We start from the raw sequence: 23,985 nt of genomic DNA, 5'->3' as shown, positions 1-23,985 counted from the left end.
GCTGAATGATTATCATTAATGTTTTACCTCTATCCTCTCTCCTTTATCTTTGTTTTCATTCGGATCAAATAGATAGATTTCTGATAAGAATACAATTTTACACGTTCGTTGAAACCGGTTTTCAGCGAATTTGGAAATCGATATTCTTGACAGCCGTAAACAAGAATAAAGGCCTATAGCTGTTTCGAGCTGTTAGGTGTGTTACGAGCATTACGATCCAAATCAATACAACGTAGCATTTAAAAACACAATAATACGCTGGTCCTGAAGTAAACAACAAATTACCTACATGCTAAACATTGAACAATATTTGCATCAATATGCAACACAGGAAAAAAAAAAAGAATCGACACAGCACAGGCTCTGTGCGGAAAATGTAACTGAACAAAGTATAGCAAATAAAGATGTTTTATTCAGAAGAACTATTGTTTTCTGAATTGGGTAACTAAGTCTCCAGCATCCATGTAATCGAAGGTGAGCAAATCCATGGGTTTTTCCGAACTTCTAGAACAAGATTTCACCTCTTTGGTTCATACAATGACTAATGGGGAAGTCAACAGCTCAATAGTAAGCTCTGGACGAACCTTTCGATAGACCATCGTGGCGGAGCGTAAAAACTGCAGTGGAACAGGCAACCGCGTATCTTTCGTTTGAGGTTGACACAACCCTCTGAACTGGGAACCAGTTGGTGCGTATGTTCACGGACCTATCCACAGATCACAACCCAGTTATCGTTTTCGGGATGGATGCACGGTAGGAGTTCGATACGATGGCAATGCCCGATAACGACTCAAAGGTTGCTTAAAGTGTCTTTCGTCCCGTTTTCCAGCACATACCAAGCACCTGGAAGGCTCCTCGAGAGTGTTGATCGTATGAAGGTCACAAAAATATTCGCGGTACATAAAAACGTTGATGACGTCGGAGGGGAATTTTTTGCACGCATGGTCAACCTGCTTTACTGTTTATTGATTAGGTGAATTTCCTATCGTCAGGTCTTTTATCATATGGGCATACATGCTTATAGGGTCATATTACCTATTTTCGACAAGCAACTCGTCTTACTCGATTTGTCGAGTCTCTTTTGAGTTGAAAATATAACGAGGAAAACCGTGGTCAATCTACAGGCCAAAATGCAATACACTAAAGTCGCTGTTTACGCGAAGGATACATGCCGCGTAAAAAAACCGCGTTAATTCCGGAATCCGCGTAAAAAAACCGCGTAAATTCCGGAATCCGCGTAAAAAACGCGTTAATTCCGGAATCCACGTAAAAAAAAACCAGCGTTAATTCTGCATTCTGAGTGAAGGGAAACCGAAATCCGCGCAAAAAAATACCGCGTAAATTTCAGAATCCGCGTAAAAAAAACCGCATAAATTCCGGAATCCGCGTAAAAAAGCCGCGTAAAATGAAACCCGCGCAAAAAACCGCGTAAATTCCGGAATCCGCGTAAAAAAGCCACGTAAAAAGAAATCCGCGTAAAAAAACCGCGTGAAAAGCGACCTTAGTGTATTTTGAATTTTCAGTGCTCACATATTTATGTATAACTAGCTGACCCGGCAAACTTCGTCTCGCCCATTTTTGTGTTTAATTTAATAATTTCAAACATTCCAAATTCATTGATTCCTTGTGATTTGTTTAAAGTCTAAAAATGCACGACGAATCGGCAAATCGTTTGAAATGATTGGTTTTATTGGAATGACAACATCCTCAATTTTTGGCTTCTGTACATCACCTCTATTCTGAAAATATTCATATTGAGTGGTATTCGATCATTTTCAGCTGTTTTTTCTGGCATCAATATGATTTCGCAAATACCCATATTGGGTGGTGTTCAGTAATTTTGTTGTTTTCCAGAAATAAAAGTGGTCATCTTTGAATTCTAAATAGTGTCCAGGGTCAATGCTTGGCTTCTATGCATCATCTCGATTACGGAAATATTTTTATTAAGCAACATTCGGTGTTATTTGGTCTTTTTCGGCTGTTTTCCAGAAACCAAAAGTCGCCTACAATTCATAATGGTGTATGTGGTAAATTTTTAGCTCCTGATTCCGGAGATACTCAAGTGGGTGGTATTTGGTCATTTTCGGCTGTTTTTCAGACACCGGAAGTTGCAATCTTAAAATTCAAAATGGTGTATGTGAAATTTAGAAAATCTATAACGAGCGGCTTAGCAGAGTGATTGAGAAACCAAAGAAATAGTTATCGGTTTCCGTTATACTCTACTAATTTTCTAATTTTTTTTACTAAAAAATTAGTAGAGTATAACGGAAACCGATAACTATTTCTTTGATGGTGTATGTGATCGATTTCTAGTTTCTGTGCATCATTCTGGTTCCGGAGGTACTCATATTGGATGGAAATCGGCCATTTTCGGCTGTTTTCCAAAAATCGGAAGTTGCCATTTTACAATTCAAATGTTGTCTGAGGTCGACTTGTGGCTTATTAGAAACCGGAAGTTTCCACCTTAAATTTATAAATGGGGTATGGAATCGAGTTTTGACTCCAGTGCATCGAAGGACCATTGTAGGCTGTTTTCAGGAAAACCTGGTTGAAATATCTGTTTAGCTTGTATGGGAGAGTGGTCCCCGTGGTTCTGTGATTAGCGATGTCAGTCGGCTAGCTCTCCCACGCGGTTGTGATATCGGGTTCGATTCCCGATCGAGTCGAGGATCTTTTCGAGCTGGAAGTTTTCTCGACTCAGCACTGGGGCACGGTGTATCGTTGTACTTATCCTACACATGCAAAATGTGCCAAAAACAATATCGATAACGAATTCTCTAAACTAATCTAGTTGATCGAGACCGCTGTTAGTCCCAAGGCTAAGCGTGCGATATTGTTGTTGTATGGGAGACCTGCCTCCCCTTCCAGAGTACGAAGGAATATCAACCACCATGATAGAAATTTATGTTTGATTTGTATAAGAGCCCTCCTATCGAGAGAAGGGAGGGGTGTCGAAACATCATTAAAATATTTTTAGCCCCCAAAAACCTCCACATGCTAAATTTGGTTCCATTTACTCGATTAGTTCTGGAGATGTGAAAAATTTGAGTTTCATTTGTAGGAAACTTCACCCTTCCAGAAGAAGGAGGTGTGTTAAACTATTATGGACATATTTGTAACCCCTAAAAATATTCACCTGTCGAATTTGCTTCCATTTCCTTGGTTAGTTCTCGAAATGTGCAGAAATTTGTGTTTCATTTCTATGGAACCCCTCCCTTCCAGAAAAGGAAGGGATCCCGAACTATCTTAGTCACCTTTCTCGGCCCCTGAAACCCCTATACACAAAATTTCACGCCGATCGGTTTAGTTGTTTTCAGTAGTTGGATCAGACAGACAGACAGAGCTGCATTTTTATATGTTTACTACTTTAGATAGTTGAACCGATCACCGTGACGGTAGCCACCAGTCGAGCGTGATTCTATTTGTATTTATTTTTCGGTGGTAGCTTTTAAAGGATGATTTCAAAATAACTGTCGAGAGTCACCTACTTTAAATTGCTGTCATATTATTGTTGTTCATTGCGCCTTCTGCGATCTCATTTCTTCGTTGTATGGAAATTCTATTTTCGTGAATTCCACCATTTTCCTTAAAATTTTCCTAGTTTTCTCGCCGTAACAATTTGCCTTGGATGAAGACGAACACAACAAAACGAAGCCAGCCCAAATCAGACGCTCCGTTGTAAAGTTATGGGCGATCGCACATATATGTAACTTTATTTTATATATAAGAAGATTAGATTTGGTCTAAAACGGGAAACGTGATTGAAATGTGATCGATATCTTGTACCCTTTTTAGAATAATGCCATACATTACTTTGGTTGATTGTGCACATCTCGATTTGTCATCTTCTGTTCTGTTCGGCAAAGTATCTGCAGCGTTTCTAATTTATGCTATCGAATTATGATAAGCATTTCACGATATAATATAATCAATAGGCGTAACTTGTTCGGCGGGCAACTGGAAAGATATTTCCCAAGAGCCTATCTTACTGGAAATCATAGTTTCATTTAGAACAATAACTTCTAACCTAGAAATCACGCTTTTTTAAGCCATATCTTATAGCTTTCCGGATTATTCCAGGCATCCGATCCGATGATAATGACCTTAACTGCAAATTGCTACGTTCTACCTGCAGAAAATATCATTTCGACAATAGTATTTATCGAGACATGATTTCAACTGACAGGACTAGCATTTTCGAGCTTTTCGTACGAAGGTTTTTGTGTTTTGATGTTCCACTACCATTCTTTCGCAGTTCCGATTCAGGCAGTGATAAAACCAGCTACATAAAGTAAGGACACTGTAGAATTTTGTCTTGTCTTCCTCGTTCAAATTTTGATTATTACAACTTTAGAATGATTAGAAAAATATCGTGTAGCTTCAAAATAACACGGTTAATCAAATGTTCACTGGGTTCATTGGGTAATAAAAAATAGGTTTTTTTAATAGGCAATCAACTGTGTCTCAATCAAGAACACGGTAATATCTGAAGATGAAAGCTGTAAAACCTAAGCGAAGCAATCAATGTGGAGAAGAAAACTACAAACTGAACTGGGAGCTATTGGTTAAATTTCATGGTTGAACAATTGCTCTTTTGCTTTGTGCATCAAAACAGAAATGTCTGCCGAATCAAATATGGGCTTCTTTCGATAGTTACTATATTCATTCTTGCTATAAGTATTATTTTTTTTATATTTCTGTTGTGTTTAGTGTTGTCTTTCATTTGTTTGTTTGCTTTTGTTATATAAGCTCTTACTATCTACAACTTTAGTATCATTCACTGTTTTACTTTTTCACATGCACGCACTTTTCATCTATCATTATTCTTGTTTTCTGCAGTCCTTGGACCCCTGTGTAGTTTGCTTCGAGTGGAACACAAATCAACAATCAGGTTATCCAACATGTACACAAACCATTCTTCCGATTTCTCGAATGCTTCACATGTTTAACATTGTCAAACAAGCAACAAAGGGTGCGACAGCATTCAAAACATATCAGTCGATTTCAGACACATGCAGATAAAATAAAACCAAACGAGTACATGACCTACGGAAAACTACTAGAATCGGTTTAATCTCGGCAGACGAGCTCTGCGGGAATTCAAGAGAGATAACTCATTTAGATCGATCAGTATGATAATGCTTAACAATTAGCTGTTGGTCGTTCAGACTGCTTTAACGATCGTCCCAAATACGCACACTTAATTCACGTGTGTTAACTTTAGGAACCATTTCGAAAAAGCCGACGTATTAACGTTAATAATTATATTTTTTTTTATTAGGAATCGTTCTGCGAATAAATGTATTGTTTGTTCATTTCTTGCTATGCAATTTGCTGGTCTACTATTTACTTGTTTAGTCTATACTCTGCTGTCTTGCGTTTACTGTTCTCTCTTGCTTTCTCACACACTCACCAACGTCAGTTATCGCAACTTTAATTACATAGCTTGCTCTTCATTTTCGGTATCTCCAGAGTAGTGTGTAGTGTTAAAGAAAAAAATAAAATAAAAAGTTGATACGACAAAGGTGTTAAATAAATAAATAATCTTTGTATACCATCCACAAAACATTTCCGTATTTTCGTCTTTTTCTTTCGATTTCAGCACGACTCTTCCTGTGATACAAGAGCGTGAATTTCATTTCTTTTCGTATTAACAATTTTTAAGCATTTCTAGTCGAAAATATAACAGACTCGTGGCGAAGTGCTGAGGTGCGCGAACTTGCCTGTAGAAACATGGATAGCTCACCTTCCGCATCTATTGCCATTTGAATGCACCGAAAACAATGAAAATACCACACACAGACAATTAACGTCCACCCACTGCGGCGGTACGGTGGCTCGAATGGGTGTCTTTACTTGTACTTCCGTTCCGGGTTGATCTTGTGCGATAGCATTTCCTCCTTGGCTAACTTGGCGCGGAACTCTGACATCAGATCCTTGCAGGTGGTTGCAATCTCCGCTAGCTGGGTAAAAAGCTCCTCGCCACGTTTGCAGTAAGCTGAAACGACAAAGAAACGAGGCTCGCTGTAGTGGCCAGTATACTACAGTGTTGTACGTTGCGGAAAGTTCATCTTCAAAATATACATTAACTATGAGCACAGTTATTTTTAGCAATAGGCCATTCACTCTACAAGGTATCAAATTCACTGTACCATTAGTACTACTTAAGCCCGTCTGGAATAGACACCAGTGACGTACTGGGACATCCGCTTTTTCTGTATTGGTGTCTAACTCGACAGAACCTCCTTGTCCCCTCAGGTCAACTAATGTTCGCTTTCATGAATTTAAACCAATTGGATGCCCTGTAGGCAACGATTGTTTGGAAAATTAGTAATATGTTCTTTCTTAATCTGTATTATTAATTAAGTACCGTAAAACGGGGCGAATAGAAACAAAACTTCCGCACTTTAAAAATGCGATTTTAAGTCTTCGATTACATTTAAAAACCATGCAAAAAATATTTTCTTAGATAGTTCAATAGTAAACAAGTCCTGCAAACCCATTTTTGGGTTAGCAGCACTACTGTCGGTTTGCTTAAAATAATGCAAAATGGGGGTTCAAATTCTGAACGTTACCGAGTACCAAAAAACTTTGTCTGTGGAAGCCATTCTGCTTCACTTAGAACTTGTTCGTGTGATATACTGGGTCGGTAGTTAAGCATTTCAAGTTTTTACGCTGAATTAGGGATTGCCGTAAGGTATTCATCACCACGTTACCTATGTTTCATGGAAAACTCGCGGTTCTCAGAATAACGGGGCGAATAGAAACAACGCCGTAGCGGCTATTTTTTGTACCAAAACATGTAGATTTGAGAAATGCTATAATGTTTTATAAGTAAAATGATGTGGAACATGTTTTGTGCATTTTCAGCCCATGGTCAGGACTTACCAACAAAAAAGTCCAAAAACGTAAAAAAACTGTTTTTTGTCAAGCGGTTACGAAATATAGAATCAACTACTCGGATAAATCGGGTGTTACCTTTAGACTTCAATCCAGTAGACAACCACGCTAGTTTCAAAAAACGTGATGAAAGTCTGATTTATCTGCTGCATGATGCTCGACATGGCCTAACCTAAGAGATATGAATCAAGGTTTCAGTTCCACCAAGACAAAATGTTCCCGGATGTCGTGTCCTAGATGAAACACCGGAAGATGCCAGACCGGTGGAAATGCTTGACCCAACCCGAGTCCTTCTGTTCCAAATAAGGACTCTAATAGAACATATTCATTCATAAGATAACAAACATGAAGTAATAAACCGAACATTTCCACTATTTTGATATTTTATATCGTTTTCTTGCCTCTCATATCAATAAATATGATGCAATTGTTCTGTTTTCTTCAAATTAAAACTAGAATTTTCTATCAGAACAAGGAAAACGTATTTTATTGGCGAGTGTTTCTATTCGCGGGGTGAATAGAAACATGCAACATTTTTTTCAATAAAACAATGAATTACTTATTTTATCAAAACGGACGTTACACCTTTAATAAAGGGAGGCAAGACCCATGTTTTAAAACTTTTATATTCATTCTATACATTAAAGTATTTTTTGTACACTGCAAGATATATCGCAGACTGTTTCTATTCGCCCCGTTCTACGGTACTTTTGAAATTTGTAACTTTTTGTGATCAATCAAAGAAATAGTTATCGGTTTCCGTTATACTCTACTAAATTTTTTGGAAATAAATATTGAAATTCAGTCCGCAAATATATATTTCGACTGTGACGTACAGTCTTCCTCAGTGCTTATGTGGACTGGTTAGAGATTTTCTAGATTTGAACTTTTTGTGTATAATATTATGGTTTCTTTTGCATTCGTACGCATTCTTGTCTCAGACAGAACCTATTTCCAACAATTTTCTGTTTTTTTTTTCAAACGCTCATAATGTATTTGGAGCATTCTGCCAAATTAAACATCCGAAATATTTTTAGGGCATCACTGATCGGAGTATCCGTGTGATTCATCTTAGCCCAGTACTGCTCTCCTGAGATCTGATCTTCGAGAAACCGTTTGCAAAAATCTGTTTTCTTCTTGACAAAGTACCATTCTCCCATGAATGCACCTCGGGTCTACTTCTAGGAATCGAACTTTGCTCTCCCATCTTTCGGTCGACTATCCATTCTTGGCAACACTAAGTTGGATTTAATTTTCTTTGATGGTTTCCTCGACTCGTTTATAACTTTATGCAGCATCTGTGATCATAAGCGCACCCAGGACACTAACCAGCATTTTTTGTGGGGTTGGTTAAACCTCTCAAAATTTTAAAAGTTAAGTTTGCATTCGTATTTAAAAACAAGAAATACAAAATATTCATTTTTAATTACAACAAATGACTAGAGCTAGAATGTGTGAATGTAATCCGCACGAAAATCGGAATAACACTATATGTTAAACCGATCAATAGAGCCAGTAGCTACAAGGACGCATTTAAGGATAAAAATCTTCATGCAATTTACTATTTCATACCACATATTACAACATTCCAGCTTGCATAACCAAGCTGGTAGAAGCATCCAAAACAGCCTAAACTTACCAAATTACTTAGCTCTGTACAATAAAACTTACCATCTTGATCATAATCCACGTAGTTGGTCTGCTTGTACAGTTCTCTCGATTCGGGCAAGAACTTCATCAGGAATTCGTTTACCTTCTGGTGGTGATCGACCACTTCCTCTTCCGTTTGCTGCAAGTCTGAGATGGCCGCATGTTGGTTGTATAGTTCAACAGACATATCGTGTTCCTGTGGAGCCACAAGCAATAATTTTACTTTGTCAGGTTAAGGAATCCTAATATACTTACATTCAACGACCGAAGCTGAGCTAGATCGTTTTCCGAGAGGACTCCATTCTTCGGTTCATCACTTTCCATCGGTTCAACGTCATCCGACCGCTCGGACGGATCAATGGCCACCAGTTCCTTAACGCGGTTGGCGTACCGCAGAGTGTTTAACGTGTGCTCACACGAGCTCAGCCCCGGCGAAATCATAGCAATCATACAGGTCTTACTCTTCTCTCCTATGAACGAATCTCGCAATACCTGTGTCAGTTTGCTAACGCGAAATGGTAAATGAGCGTTTTGTTTTCCTAGTGCCCGGATGCACTCTTTCAACGCTAGCAGCGACTTATTGATTTCTGCACCTTCCATGCGTGTTTGGCGATTGGCGGACGATGTATCCGCTCCTCGTTCATTACCGGCCAGATCAATGAAGGAAAATTTGCCGTGAATTTTAGAGGATCCTTTCGGTCGAACTACCAGCTGGAACACGGCGTGCGATCGTGAGGAGTTGGCATTAGCCGATGTTTGGCCAGAGGTTCGAGTGCTATTACCATGGTTGATGATACCTAGAACCTCTTCGACGGAATCGACCACTTTTTCTGTGAGCCCAACCACTTGTACCTGTTGCTTACCGTCCTCGAGGACACGCAGCTTTTGCTTGTCCGAGAGGAGATCAAATACCTGTAAAGAGATGTTTGGTCATTGGGTCGAACATGTGATAGCACGTCAGTTGTACTTACTTTACCACTGTAGATCTCGAAGAAACTTGCCGATACCACCAGGTTTAGATGATTATATTTTGCGCTATGAAGATATGCGAACACGTCCTTGGCTGCCATAGCATAAATACCATTCTTGCAGTCCTGCACCTTACCGTTGAAATCGCCGCCCATAGTGTGCGTCTTTCCAGAGCCGGTCTGACCGTAAGCAAAGCAAGTGGCCATTCCTCCTTCAAAAATGGTTTGCACGAGAGGTTTGGCAGTGTATCTGAAACGATGTTTTATTTAATTATGGAAATTCTTCTGTTTAAGATTTATCAATGCGGGTCACAGACGTTGAACGAAGTTACGACTATATTTATGCAGACAATGCAGCAAAGTTATCGCATATGTGCAATATAGTATATCGTTTCAAACTCAACAGCGGTGATCCACTATCGGTAATGTAAGAGATCACTCACTTGTAGACCAGCTCATTGCTACAGGAATCATCAAATGCATAGTCGAACCGGAAATTATGATTCTCCAGAAACTTTGTCAGATCAACCTTTGTTTTAGGCTCATGAACTATAAGCGTATCTTTAGTGGGCACACAAATAACGTCCAATTCCTTACGCATCATTTCTTTCCGACTGAGTGGCCTTTTGCGCACACAAACCGTAATCTGGTGATCCTCGATGGCCTGCCCATCAAGTAGGGGCCGAAAGTCAATCTGGCTCTGATATTCGCGGATCATCGCTGCCAGTTCCCAGTTGGGATTCCCTGGATCCATGTTCATGAGGGCATTTTTCTCTTCTCTGATGACAGCTTGCTTGGCTCGACGTTTTTCTCGATTCTCCTTCAACCGTTCAACTTCTTTGACTACGTAGGATCGCCGCGAGTTTGACGCGGCCTGATTGAGCTGTGCGGCCGTTGCCACCGTTGGTTGTACGATCTGGGTGGCAACAGGAGCTGGCTGCGAAGCCATCGACATGCGACTGCTTGGCTGGGCCTGTGGTAGACGAAAATAAAACGAATTAGTTTTGACGAAAATATCAACGAAGTATTGGGATTAACCTTAGCCTGCTTGGCTTTCTGCGGGGGAATGTTTTCCGATTGATCGTGACCGTTGTAGCTGGGGGCCAGTGAAGTTCGAGCTGTGCGAGCAGCTCCTGCAAAAGAAGGGAAATATAAAAGTGAGTTATCGAGTATTGACAGGCTTTCAATTAATAGCAACAGATGATGTATAATGAAAAAAATTATTATTTACAAAAATGAAAATTTTAGAAGCCCCATGGAAACCGCCACGTGGTTGACTGCGAATTTTCATTGGCACAAGACTCGGAAATAGTTAATGCGTTACTTATGAAAACACTGTCTTATGTTATTTTCACCATAACAAACATGAGGATATGTTTTCACATGTTACGCATTAACTATTACCGAGTGGTATGCCGTTGAAAATTTGAAGTCGATCACGTGGTGGCTCGAAATCGGCCATTTGTGGCTTCAACGCACTTCCAGCTTAAATTGATTTCTAATACATATTTAGAATGATAGATTATGAACTTTTTGTAATCCAATACTAATAAAAAAAATGCTAAATGGGTTCGTAGCAAAACTTGAACATAAAAAAAGGTAAAATATTTGCAGACCTGTCGGCAATTCAGTGCCACAGTGTTTTTCTTGGGATACTTTCACGTTTTTCTTTTTACCAGTAACTTTAACTGCCGACATGTTAACCATTGGGAGCTTGAACTGCATTCCACAATTCAATATTATCAATGCATTTTTCTATGAGTATTGATTTATGCAATCAATTAGATTTCCTTGCACTCAACTAACCAAACGCAGGGAACGGTAGTAACCGACTGCTTTCCGTCGATGAAAAATACGCTACTCAACTCAGCCCACCTGAGGGCGACCGCGTGGAAAACCGAAAGAAGTCATAAATACAAAAAACTTTCGGAAGCTTGCCTACAGGAGTGGGTAATCGGGTTACTTCACGCCACAAATTTCGATTTCATTCATGATCGGTCGCTAGGCGAGCGATAGGAAGCGAAACTTTTGCGAACTTTGGCACACACACATCTGCATATACATACAAGTAGCAGTGAACGATGCGCTTCTCTCGGAAGCGCCTCGGAGAAAACTGTACTAAACTGGGCCAGGTTAGGTTCAGCCTATCGTCTGTAACTTATGCGAAAAGGAAATCTGATGACCGCAGCGGCGATACCGGAAGCCAATGCCACCGGTGAATTCTAACATGATATGTAAATTAAGAGCGGTACCATGCTCACCAGAGCAGGGTCGCTCGTTGGGGGATTTCTGACTAACGTTTGGACGTATCTACTGGGGACAGGTGAACGGTGCACGAACTAGGGCATTGTCAGGTCATTCGGTATCTTGTGACGGATGCAGAAAGATGAGCAAAACAATGCACTCTACTGCACAGATAAGTAAAATACTTGAGAAAAATTATTGTTATTTTTGTAATTATTAAAAACCCTTGGTAAAAAAATGCTACTATAAAATAATCTAACATTACGGAAATCGGTTGCGATCACGTGTTCAGCAGCACATTTTATTATAATTATTGCACACTTTACAAACAAAAGCTCCGTTTCTTTCATATTGGCATAGAAATAAAAATGTTTTATTAGCCATCCTATGCGTGCATCGACATGAGTTCAGTTGGTTGCTAGTAACAATTCCCACTGCAAGTCATTTATTGTGCAATCCAAAGCATTCACCTTTATATAAATAGCGAACAAGTATTGAAAAACCAAATTGAAATTTTGACAATTGAACTTTAGCTGACTACTCTCGTAAACGGCTCTAACTATTTCATGTACAGAACAGATCGCACGGTGCAACAGTGCCGACCTTGATTGTTAATACATTGGCAATTGTTCCTAAAATACCTCATTCTATTATGTTTTCCCGCATTACATCACTAGGGGTAGATAATGATAATGAATTGAATTTCTTCAGTTTGAAACTATAATCCGTGCTGAATTCCACTATAAACAGCGCATTGATTTTTCATCGTGGAATGACGAACGAAAACTTTGCTTATCCATGGAAAGTAAAGGCTCGTGGTTATTTTTCGCAACGTGTAAATCGCTTCAGGAGAACGGTGTAACTTTTTAGATCCTGGCGGAGTTTCATTTTACGTGAAGCTCCAAACGGAACATGAAATATCCTGCAATTGCCCCACTTTAGTGGATAGTTATTTGCAACAAGGTTGTATGATAATGTGTGGAAAATTGATAGCTACACAATCGTTGATCGAGTGTCAGAACGAACTTGAATATAGAATGATTATCATTTTTATTATTTAGTCAACTAGGTGTTATAATATATACTCAGTATAGATGAACTTCGCCTCGATAGAGCATCACTCGATGAGGTACATTTTACATCAATAATTGCATTTTACGGGATAGGTATCAAAGGATATTTTGAATGCTACTTAAGACACCTTCTTAGTTAGGTAGATGTACGTTATTCACAGGATAGACTCGAAACGGTCTCCAATGTTCTAAATCCCGAGGAAAACTGGTAGGTATCAATTAAAAAAGGTATTTGTTATTACATCTTTTCAAAACCATTTCATACCTAGGATATATAGGGGATCGTCAAAATAAGTAGGATAGACAAAATTTTGATCAACTATGGAATGCTGTAACTTTGCCAAATATTGATCGATAACAATAATTCGAATACAATCAAACTGGGGAACTTTTAAAGACTTATTTTCTGACCACAAATGTAGCCTAGGTCACCGGATGTAGGAAATATAGTTCCGGTAGACATGGCAAACCTGCTAATTTGCGGATGGATTTGGTAAATGGTCGTCTGATAAAAATGCTTGTTTGCGTCATGGGCATAGAAAAGAGAAATATTCCTGAAGCGAATGGTTCATCAAGATCAGGAATCTTAGCTTAGCTTAGCTTGACTGACTGCACATATCAATGGTTGCACTCCGTGATTGATCCGAATCAGTAAAACTGCACAGTGAATCAACTGAATGGGGTTGGGAGTGACCGACCATTCTCATTGTACAAGTTTTAGTGATTCAATACTTTGAAGGATCAATAACGACGCCGGCCACGTCCTTGCAATCAGGTGGGAAGAGGGAAGGGATGTTAGTGTGACCCTTGCTATTCGGAGACCGTGTTTACCTCTGCATCTCCACAAAGGTCACAGGAAGGAGATTTTTGTTAGTAAAGAAGGGCTCGTTGGATCAGGATTCACTTTGATAAGTGATGCGATCATACATGTAACTCATACCTGTCTCTATTTAGCTATTTTCGGTTTATTCTATATTCAGCCGGCTGACTAGAGGAGCACACTTAGCTAATTTATATTTGGTACTGGTTTAGACCAAGAGACAATGCTGCGCGCGAAGTTAGCTCATTACGAAGGCGAAAGAAATATCTTTAATGTCAAACATCGGGAATATTTAGGAGCGGCGCGCGCGTAAACCATCCACCACCCGAAGAATCCAATTTTTTAAACATTTGTTTATGTCCAATCCCGTATACTCTCAAGAAAGCGAATGCTCTTCGGAAGACGCGATTCTTTGATAGGTATACATTACGTAGTTATTAGATCAATCACGATATTTATCAATCGAACTCGATTTGCGACACGCTTATATAAAAGCAACGGGCAGGTAATCTTTGGTTGAACGGTCATACCACGCTTATCCCGCATCTCTACTCTGCGACGGAGCGGATGGTCTGTGAAATTATGTTTCCGTGGCAAGTGATGGAATCGAATGATGATTCGCGCGAGGCTCGCGTGTTACGAATACCAACGGTGTGTATCTTTCTTATCAGCCCCGCGATCCTATGCGAATGACGGGCGCGAAAATCATTAACTATACGAAGCATCAACGTATTTAAATAAATGTATATTACCAAACTCAAATACCTGCAAGGAAACAAGCGCACTTCAGTAGAGGTATACATCGCGTATATATTATTGCTATATTTACTGAACGAAACCTACTCTGAATCGCAACGTGCTGGAATAGAACCAACGGGTGGGCAGTCTTCGAATAAATGATTTGATACACCTCGGAAGTCACAACACACTGAAAATACCGGGCCGAAGACTTGTTTACACCGGAGCATTATGAACGACATCTCTATTCCCTCTTACCGACGCAGGAGGCGCAGGGACACGGAGTTTCGCGCTGATCATTTCTAACTTCTCGAATAATTAAGCTAAGATACCTACTGAGTATAAAAACTGGCAAAGTTCCATGCATTCATAGCTCGAAAATTTACAAAAATGCAAACATGCATATCGAACAAGACAGAGTTTTAAGTTGGTTTATAAAATGCCAAAACAATCGCAATCAGGAGTTAGTTACTATGCCGACCGACAAGATTTCAACGTGATTAAATATAATAAATAAAATTGTTTCAACATTTCAAAAGCTCGAAAAATCATAAAACAAGCACATAAAACTAAGCAAAATGTTTGTAACCGTCTGGTCATAACACGAACGATAAATTTCTAAATTGTAATCCTTCCAATTCCATCAAAGCCAGCGTGTTTAATAATTGAAAAACATCCCACCTATTCTGTGGGAAAAACAAAACTCAATTCATGAAAACTCGCTTGGGAGCAATAAAATTTATTTAAAAGCTAAAGAAGTCATAAAAAGATTAAAAGCATAATACTGCTGCGCATAGTGAGTCCGACCCATTTGAACCCCCATCAAAACTAAAATATTAGACGGAAGTGCTGGTTAAATATGTATAGTTTCATAACAATTAATGAATTCAAAAAAATTGTTCTGAAAAATTTCGGGAAAGCATCCAAACATATTGTCCCATATCGTAATGAGTAATGGTATGAAATTATACCTTAAATTAATTTTTTCTCGGTTTGCTCAAAATACTAACGGGACCGACCCGCCATGCGCGGTAAAACAGTTCAGACATATGTCAGAAACACACAAATAGCAATTTAAAGTAAATGGTGTTATTCAATACAATTCTACAAAACGTCAAAAGTGTTATTTTGTGTAGCGTTCTGCGCCTAAAACACGAATTGAAACAAAATCTCAACACATTATCAAAAAACGCACTTGTCGATTACTAGAAACAAACGCGCAGCGCATAATTGAAAACGAAAAAATGAGATTTATCGCACCTGGCAACCCAGCTTGGTAGCCAGGCAATAAAAAATGTTCTACATGCCTAAAAAAACTTCGTACGCCAAACAGATCATTCACACATTCATACTCTAGCCAAAAGGGAAAACTGAAACCCGCTATCAGCTTCCACACAAAACCGAGTGCCTATGCATTCTAAAAAAATATGAGACACAAAACTTATACTCATCTGGATGGCGCTTTGGTAGTGATGGTACGCACACCGAGCAGCACCAAGCGACACCATAGCACAACGCTATCCAACTGCCATCCTCTTCGCTCACATCACCACGCAATCTTTTGTACGTGCATAACACACCGCTAGCCAGTGCGATACACCGAGTTAGCACTAACACTTGCACAACTTTCCTGGCTTGGCAATTTGGCAATTTTTGAGCGTGGATAAATTGGTCATTCCAACGCTAGAAACACTCGCATTTTCACTGATACTTCATTATTACCGCGCAACAAAAACATCACTGATAACTTTTCTTCACTTTTCAGCAAACTTGCCTGCATAAATCACTTAAAATTCAATAATTTAACGGAGAGGTTTCAGAACACGTACCATCAATCAGCCGTGCTTGGTTCATCAAGATTAGGAATCGAACAAGAACTCATCGAGAAAAGGCTATTTTTCATCCGGAAGTCCCCAGAGGATCCTGTAGCAGGGGACATTGATATTTTTGCATAAACACATAGCGTGCGACACCTTTATCTTCAGAGTTTTCATCAAGAATCTTTCAAATAGCATATTTTTCGAATATCGGCTGCACTGGCCACTCCAGGAACGTCTCCGCCCGGATGACCCGTAGGAACCAGCGGTGGTAACATTTACATTTCTACATCAAAGTTTAGAGTGCGACACCTCTATCTCCAACATTTTTCATCAGGAATCTTCCAAAAAACATATTCCTGAATACAGAAATGTAAAGGTTTCCACTGTTCTTTCGGGGCATCCGAGCGGGATTGTTCCTTTAGTGGCCAGTTCAGCCTATATTCAGAAATGTGTTTTGAAAGATTCCTGATGAAAAACCTGAGTGTATCAGTCATGCCAATATTTAGAAAATGTACCAGTTATGGCCTATAGAGTTTGTATGTAGTAGTGCCATAATTGGTACCATTGCGCTTATGCGATATAGCCATAACTGGTGCACTTGCCATGACTGGCTCACCTCTATTTAAAGGTTGTTATTACAAAATACACATATTTTTTCATTTCAAAATGTACCTCAAAGTTAGTCTAGGAGTACTATGCTGGTCTAATAAGTAAGTCGTTGTATGTTCGAATCTCGGCTCGGGAAAGACTGTTAGTATCAGTAGGATCGTAACACCCTGTGTGAGTCTGGGGAAAATAAACAGAAAGGTCAACTTCCGTTGTTAGCATCTAGGCTAGGGTTTTTCAATTTTGCATTTGTGATCTTAAGATTCAAAACTTCAAACTTAAGATTCAAAACTTCAAACTTCCAAACTACATGGTCCTATTTTGATCAATTTTTTATTCCTCCCCCCGTCCCATAATCTTTTGGTCAAGCCCCCGGCCCCTACTCCGGTCTTAAGCACGTGATATTTTCATTTCGTCAAAAATGTATTTTTCCCCAAAACACGTACAGAAAACTGTTTTGTTATTATACATTAAATATACTCTACATCTTGATGAAAAGAAAGCTGTTCAGAATCACGGGTGGCGTTGTAGTAGGGATATAAGTGCTGGATATTGAAGAGAGAGAGAGAGAGGATAGAAATGGATAGAGAATAACGTGGAAGATGAAGTGTGAAGCCGCCTACCGTGCAATGCACGTGCGTGCTGTTTAAATAAATCGTTGTGCATTATCGCATAATATCAATTGTACATCAGCCTTTTTCTTAGAACCAGGTATGTATAGCAATAAATTACCATTACCAGAGATAAACAGACATTCGTTGCAACTTGCATTATTTGAAATTGTATATTGCCCGATATTTCTTCGTCGGAATAAAGTGCTGATACTAGACACCTTGTTTCCCAAGAAAAACACTAAGTAGGCAACAAAAAAATAATGATAAGGTTTTCTTTTTTTAAGTAGCTGAAAAATCCATAATTAAAAGGTTAAAAAAATCCATAATTAAAAGGCCAAAAAAGAACAGAAGGAAAAATGGAAAAAAGAACTGTTTCTTTTCGGTTTTCCAGTAGGTTAGGCTCAGGTAGAATTTATTTAATATATATTGATACTGGCTTGGTTCAAGGTTCCTTACTTTCTCCGCACGTATGGCGACTTGTGTGTTTGCAAGTTCCTGGCAAGGGTCTGAAAGTTTAATTTAGCCTTCGCAAGCGGCATTCAGATAGTCGAACCCCAAACCAGTCAAAGTTTCACTTTTTTGACCGGTTAAAAAGCGCAGGTACAGTTCATGGAATTTTCTATATCCATTTATTTTATTGCAAAATATCGAACGTCGAGAGCTGGTGTTATCTCCAAATTTCTAGAAGAGTCTCTCCCAAAAAATAATAGAAAACTGAATGCAAGACACGATAACTGACGTAAAATATGCACAGTTACCGACGAACGATTTTGTTGATTTGTTAGATTTATATAACACAGTTTTTTGTTGAGTTGGTATTAGCAAATGGTTTGTTGAGAGTTTCCCATTTGAGTAATAAAGTCTACTATTATATGCTAAAATCAATTTACTCATCATTGAATAGCCCACATGGATTTTAGTTTATGCAACAAAACATTATTGAAAAACGCAACAACGCAACTGATAAACAACAGAATTTGTGAACAAACATTACGAATAAACGCTTTTATATTATTAATGTGCTTTTTAGTTGGCAATCTATAAAAATTAAGTTTTATTCTATTTGCATCCCGACTCGTTTGTACAAGAAGTTGATAAACTCATTTGAAAAAAAAAACTGATCACAGACTGCATATTTATTACTGTGCCTTATAGGTATTTACCTTCCAGTTGGTCTCGAGGTACGATGCTGACCTAACAAGCCAGTCGTCGTAGGTTCGAGTCTAGGCTCGGGAGAGACTGTTAGTGTCAGTAAGATCGTAGCGCTAGCCCTGCAATTGTCATGTACACTAAACAGTTGGCTGCGAAGTCTGTGTATAATAGACAGAAGGTCAAGTTCCGAATCGGAATGTAGCACCAAGGCTTTGCTTTTTATAAGTATTTACGACGTTTTTGATTGCCTTTTTTGAGTGTGTCTAGATCGAGAATTGCGTTGATATTTTGCTATTGATACATGTACTGTATAGCACTGAGATCTGAAAAACTGATTAACCTGAATCAACCCAAAGATGTCATATGGCATCATTAGACGATGACACCTCGTTAAGCATACAAACGCGAGGCATACGGACGCAAGGCATAGTACGCTAGGCATAATGGATGGCAGGCATACGGACACGAGGCATATGGACGCGAGGCCGTATGGACGCGAGGCCGAAGGGACGCGAGGCCGAATGGACGCAAGACCGAATGGAAGCAAAACCGAATAGGCACAAGGCCGAAGGGAAGTGTGGTGGAATACGGTATTATCGTCATCATCATCACAGCCCTCTTTCAATAACATGTATTTCAAGTTAGTAGGCGTTAGCAGCCTGGCAGACTGGCAGTGCATGTTATTTTACGTTTACCACCCACGTGGTAGGAGCGTCATCACGAGAAACACGAGGAATAAATGTGAACTGGACCCGGTTTGAAAATATACACCCGAGTCGCGCGAGTCAGTCGACGAGTGAAAGATGATGTGATGAAATAAACCCGTGCGATTATCCCTAATACCTACGGAGAGGACTAACGCGAAAAGTGGGCGGGGTTACGTACACAGTATTATGGAAAAAAGTAAGAAAAGATTAGTCTGTGCTGCGCGTTGTTTTTTTTTTTTTGGTATAAAGACGAACGTTGCGCGCGAAGCGAAGTGCATTAATTTTTGGTCAACAAATTCGTTATTAAGATGCGGCCACAGCCAAGAAGTGGTAGAGCAGCCAAGCTTAGCCACCCGTACTATTGTAAACAGGAGTTACCAGGAGAACTGGTGCTACATTATGTCGATGCTTGCTGATTACAAGATTTCCAACCTGCAACAGCTTAAAGCCAGAAATTTACCCTAGGAATCCGTGCGTGCCGCCTGCAACAGCTCCGCAAAGCGTTTGGAGTTGGTGAAGCTAACTAAGGGAGCGGTCCAAAACATCTGCTTTGAATAAAACATAATCAGGAGAAACAGCCGATTTAAGGGAGACCCCTTCATCTGGAAGATCGGAAATTAATTAATTTTCGTGATTTTTTTTCGGATGCTTAGGGTAGGGTGAAGTGTTCGGGTATTTTGGCTATTGATTAGGGTTAATTTGAAGATGTATTTTACATTTCGTGGATGCAAATATAGTGAGTGTTACGCTGTTGACAGCGTTTTTCTCGGAACCAAGTTTTTTCAACTGGTGGTACGTTTTTCTCAGCATCTACAGAACCGATCTGGCTGAATTCTTTTAGCATGTATGTGGGTGATCTAACTTGTTACATAGCCGTTTTTCGATATCTTAATTTTTCAATGTTTAATGATTTTTCAAAGAAAATGGAAATCATGGAAAAATCTATTTTTTACTACAGTATCAACAGTATCTCTGCATCGGCGGCATCTAAAATACATACAAAATACATCTTCAAACATACCTTGATCAATAGCCAAAATACCCGAACACCTCACTTTAGTCTAAACATCCGAAAAATATCACGAAAATTTATCATTTTTCGACCTTCCAGAGTAGGAAACCCCCCCCCCCCCTCTCCCTTAACAGAAAAATGTTATTCTTTCTACGTTGTGAGTAGGAAATGATCCAATACGAAGTTAATGCTATGTGACAGAAAACAATACTTCGATTTTTTTTTGCACAAAGAGATAAGAATCGTTCATGCTTGATGGTAACTCGAAAATTTTGTACTAAATATCTGCAGAAGCAGAATATTCTGATGAAGCTCTCCTTAGGTATAAAGCATCTAGGGTAGCGAACGGTTTCGGTTGTGGTTTTCTGCAGCAATCTTATGCAGAAACTTGCCAAAAAATCACTACCGAAGCCGTTCGCTACCCTGCATTGCATTAAAAAAAACTAAGACGTTGAAATTTATAATGACAAGTCTCGGAAATTACTCCCTAAAATGGTACAAAAACAGTTTTTGAGTTTGAAAAATTTCGATAAAAGTAAGAAAACGTCATCAACATTAAGAATTTTTCTATAACATAGGATGACAGAGTATCTAATTAACAGAATAAAAAGACCTTTTATGCAATCATTGGATATGAATATAAATTACCACACAAAACGATTCCCTATTTTGGAAATTTCACTTTACACACAACACAAAAAACCAAACCACTCTCCTTGCACCAGTACTAAATCTACTTCTGGTTTCGATTCGAAAATACAGGGGCCTTATAGACCTGAAGTATAACCTGTTGCATGTACAATTTTTAGCTTTCACATGTATCATTTGTAAACTTCACAATCGTGACTCACCGTACAAAGAAGCGCTGACGAATAAATAGACGAGAGGTGAACCACCTCCAAAAACGCGAACCCCCACGCACAGCCCTGTTGGCCACAGACACCAAATCGACTGCACGTAGATTATAATCAACCAAACGGAACTGTTCGTGTGTGTTTGGGGACGCGTTGTCCTTCACATTAGTGCTTTTGTCCCAATTTTTAGACCGATTATCACGCACTATCGTCACAATGAACGGGCAAACCCTGTGGAAGTGAAATAAACCATTCTAACTGCTGGTGAACAAAGCGAGTCGGGAAAATTAACAGGTGTCCGACCGACGTTTAGAGCTAGCGGAATGAAAGTCACACACGCTCCTTACGACGTTTGTTACGCGAATGACGCTCACTTCGGTTGACGAGAGTCCTCTCTACGTGCACGGAACGAACTGTCACGAAAGGACGACTTGCATCCATTAACTGCTGCAATGGAGGTGGTTGCGATATGGAGGAGATTATTTTCGAAACTGTGTGCGTGCATGCTTGCTAACCGAAGCAACAGAGTCCTTGGGGGAGCAAGCAATGAAGCAAGAATGCAGGAAGCTACTGCTTGCTAAGTAAATCGAATCCGTACGTTGTGTTCTTGGAAACAATGACTATAGAATCGAACTCTAGGTATGGGAAAAATTTCAGAGAGGTTTTGAAGTAAAATATCATTTTCGTAAGAATTTGTAAAATTCAGTGAAAAGATGAAAGCTTTGCAATAATTTTCACTGAGGTTTTGATAGAATATAAGACATTTGAAATTCGCATTTTGCTTTCAATTTAAGCCTAAATACATATCTGCTCACAGATGTAGATGGCAAAACGCGATAGAATCAGAAGGGAAGTAAAAATTGAAGTGATTCAAATAAATTTAAAGTTACATTAGTAATATATATATATATATATATATATATATATATATATATATATATATATATATATATATATATATATATATATATATATATATATATATATATATATATATATATATATTATATATATATATATATATATATATATATATATATATATATATATATATATATATATATATATATATATATATATATATATATATATATATATATTTTTTTTTTTAATTTTCCAGTCAAAATTGGCTGAACTAACTTTAAATATCAAACCTAAGGGCTCCTGAACGCGTATCATTATGCAGTGTATATATTTTTGGTGTCCGTGGAAACCGTACAGTGACAACACAGCTTTCATACATATGAAACAGATTCATAATTTACCATGAGAGTCCAGTTGGATGCCAGTTGTTATAATTGGGAATGGTCATATTAAACTCAGTAACTTTGAAAGTCTCCGTATCCTTTATTATAAATTTGACTCAGTTTGAACTTTAGTCGTGATCCTGAATGACATACTTGGCTATTAGGGTCGGCTATTAGTTTGACGATAATGCCGAAGGTGAACATTACCAGACTACTTATGGTGGCCAGCGGAATCATTCTCCTGTCACTCCGCTTGAGGTTCCGCCAGCAAGAATTTGTTCAAAAACATAACTAATGACTTTGACTTTTGCTTTCTTGGGTGGGATGGTGACATTTGCACTAATGTTGGCCACCAAGTATGAGGAAATTACCGTAGCTTTTTTCGAACCAACAATAAAGGCAAGAACATTGGGCTTCAAAATCACTATTTTCAACAGCTTTGAAGAACCAAGAAACACATAATCTATATTTGCACTGATTTTTTCACTTCATGAATGTCATAAAATTGTATTACGTCAAGTGGGGAAGCTTTTTTTTTTTCTTCATCTATAATTTATTTGACACGGCACAAATACAATTTAATGTTTAACGGCGCCAATTATATCTGGTAGCTTACTTTCTAAAGTATCTTAATAACTAAGAGCAAATTTTTTATCCTCGCTGCCGACTACGAGCTGAAACTAAATCTAACTTAAAGCTAGAATGTTTTGCATTAAAAGCACTGATTTGTTGTTTGATGGTTTTCCATCGCCATAGGTAAGCAGCATATTGAATATGTTCCGCTGCTGGGCCAAGATATTACGGACTGGCATATTGGGTTGTGGGGAAGCTTTGTTGTTACTAAAAAATAATGCGAAAATGTTCTATCTATTGTTGAAGAAATCTATTCGTTAAAACAACTTGGAGGTGATTTATTTTAGAAATGTTTTACATTGATAAAATTTAGCAAGATATTATCTTGGGGTTAGTAAAAAAAATGGTTGGAATAGATATGACATCAAACAGTAAAGGCCCCGCCCTAGCTTTTAACTGGTAACAACTGAAATTTTGGATTTTTTCTACTGCTGTGAAAAAAAAAAATAGATGTACTCAAAGGAAAACTGATTAAACTCTCATAAAAATACATTCATTTCGAACGAAAAAAAAAAATTAAACCGGAATTTATACAGTCGAGACCGAAAGATTTTCGCTTTCAAAATGGTTGTGCAGTTCATTACGAACTGTACAATGCGTTTGCAGAATGCTCCTTGTTTCGACGCCGTTTTGAACAGAACTGTGCATGCATAAACAACTGAATACTGACATAAAGAGGAGAGAGAGAGAGAGAGAGCTTACACATACATACTCTCATTTCTCTCTGAGTGTGTTTGTTGTTAAGTAAAGAGCCTCAAAAAAATTCTTAAATTTTAGTTAACGTCAGAAAATTACAATTTGATTTGGAGGTCGCGTAGCTTACTTTTCGTACTGCAAGCATGAAAGAAATCCGCTAACTATGATTCAACCCAAAAACTACAAAGAACACCGGGAGATGAGGCAATCAAATGGGGTGTTGGGCAAAATATGACCACAGGGCTTAAGAA

At 38.7% G+C, this 23,985-nt stretch overlaps 1 protein-coding gene across 10 annotated transcripts in view; it reads right to left on the bottom strand.

Moving 5' to 3' along the window:
• Positions 1–4,665: 4,665 nt before the first annotated feature.
• LOC129732135 (kinesin-like protein Klp10A) overlaps positions 4,666–23,985 on the bottom strand; it is a 96,061-nt gene continuing 76,741 nt past the window's right edge. For all 10 annotated transcript variants that reach the window (XM_055692749.1, XM_055692720.1, XM_055692713.1 and 7 more), the window contains 6 exons: positions 10,557–10,651; positions 9,962–10,491; positions 9,522–9,768; positions 8,806–9,462; positions 8,572–8,746; positions 4,666–5,998 (listed from right to left, as the gene is read on the bottom strand). In XM_055692749.1, the coding sequence (XP_055548724.1) occupies positions 5,853–5,998; positions 8,572–8,746; positions 8,806–9,462; positions 9,522–9,768; positions 9,962–10,491; positions 10,557–10,651 (1,850 nt within the window). In that variant the 3' untranslated portion in view covers positions 4,666–5,852. The remainder of the gene's footprint in view (positions 5,999–8,571; positions 8,747–8,805; positions 9,463–9,521; positions 9,769–9,961; positions 10,492–10,556; positions 10,652–23,985) is intronic.

This window comes from Wyeomyia smithii, chromosome 1, assembly GCF_029784165.1.
Source record: "Wyeomyia smithii strain HCP4-BCI-WySm-NY-G18 chromosome 1, ASM2978416v1, whole genome shotgun sequence".
Lineage (NCBI taxonomy): Eukaryota > Metazoa > Arthropoda > Insecta > Diptera > Culicidae > Wyeomyia > Wyeomyia smithii.
The sequence above is the reverse complement of the archived record's forward strand: the minus strand, read 5'-3'. Positions and strand labels throughout refer to the sequence as shown.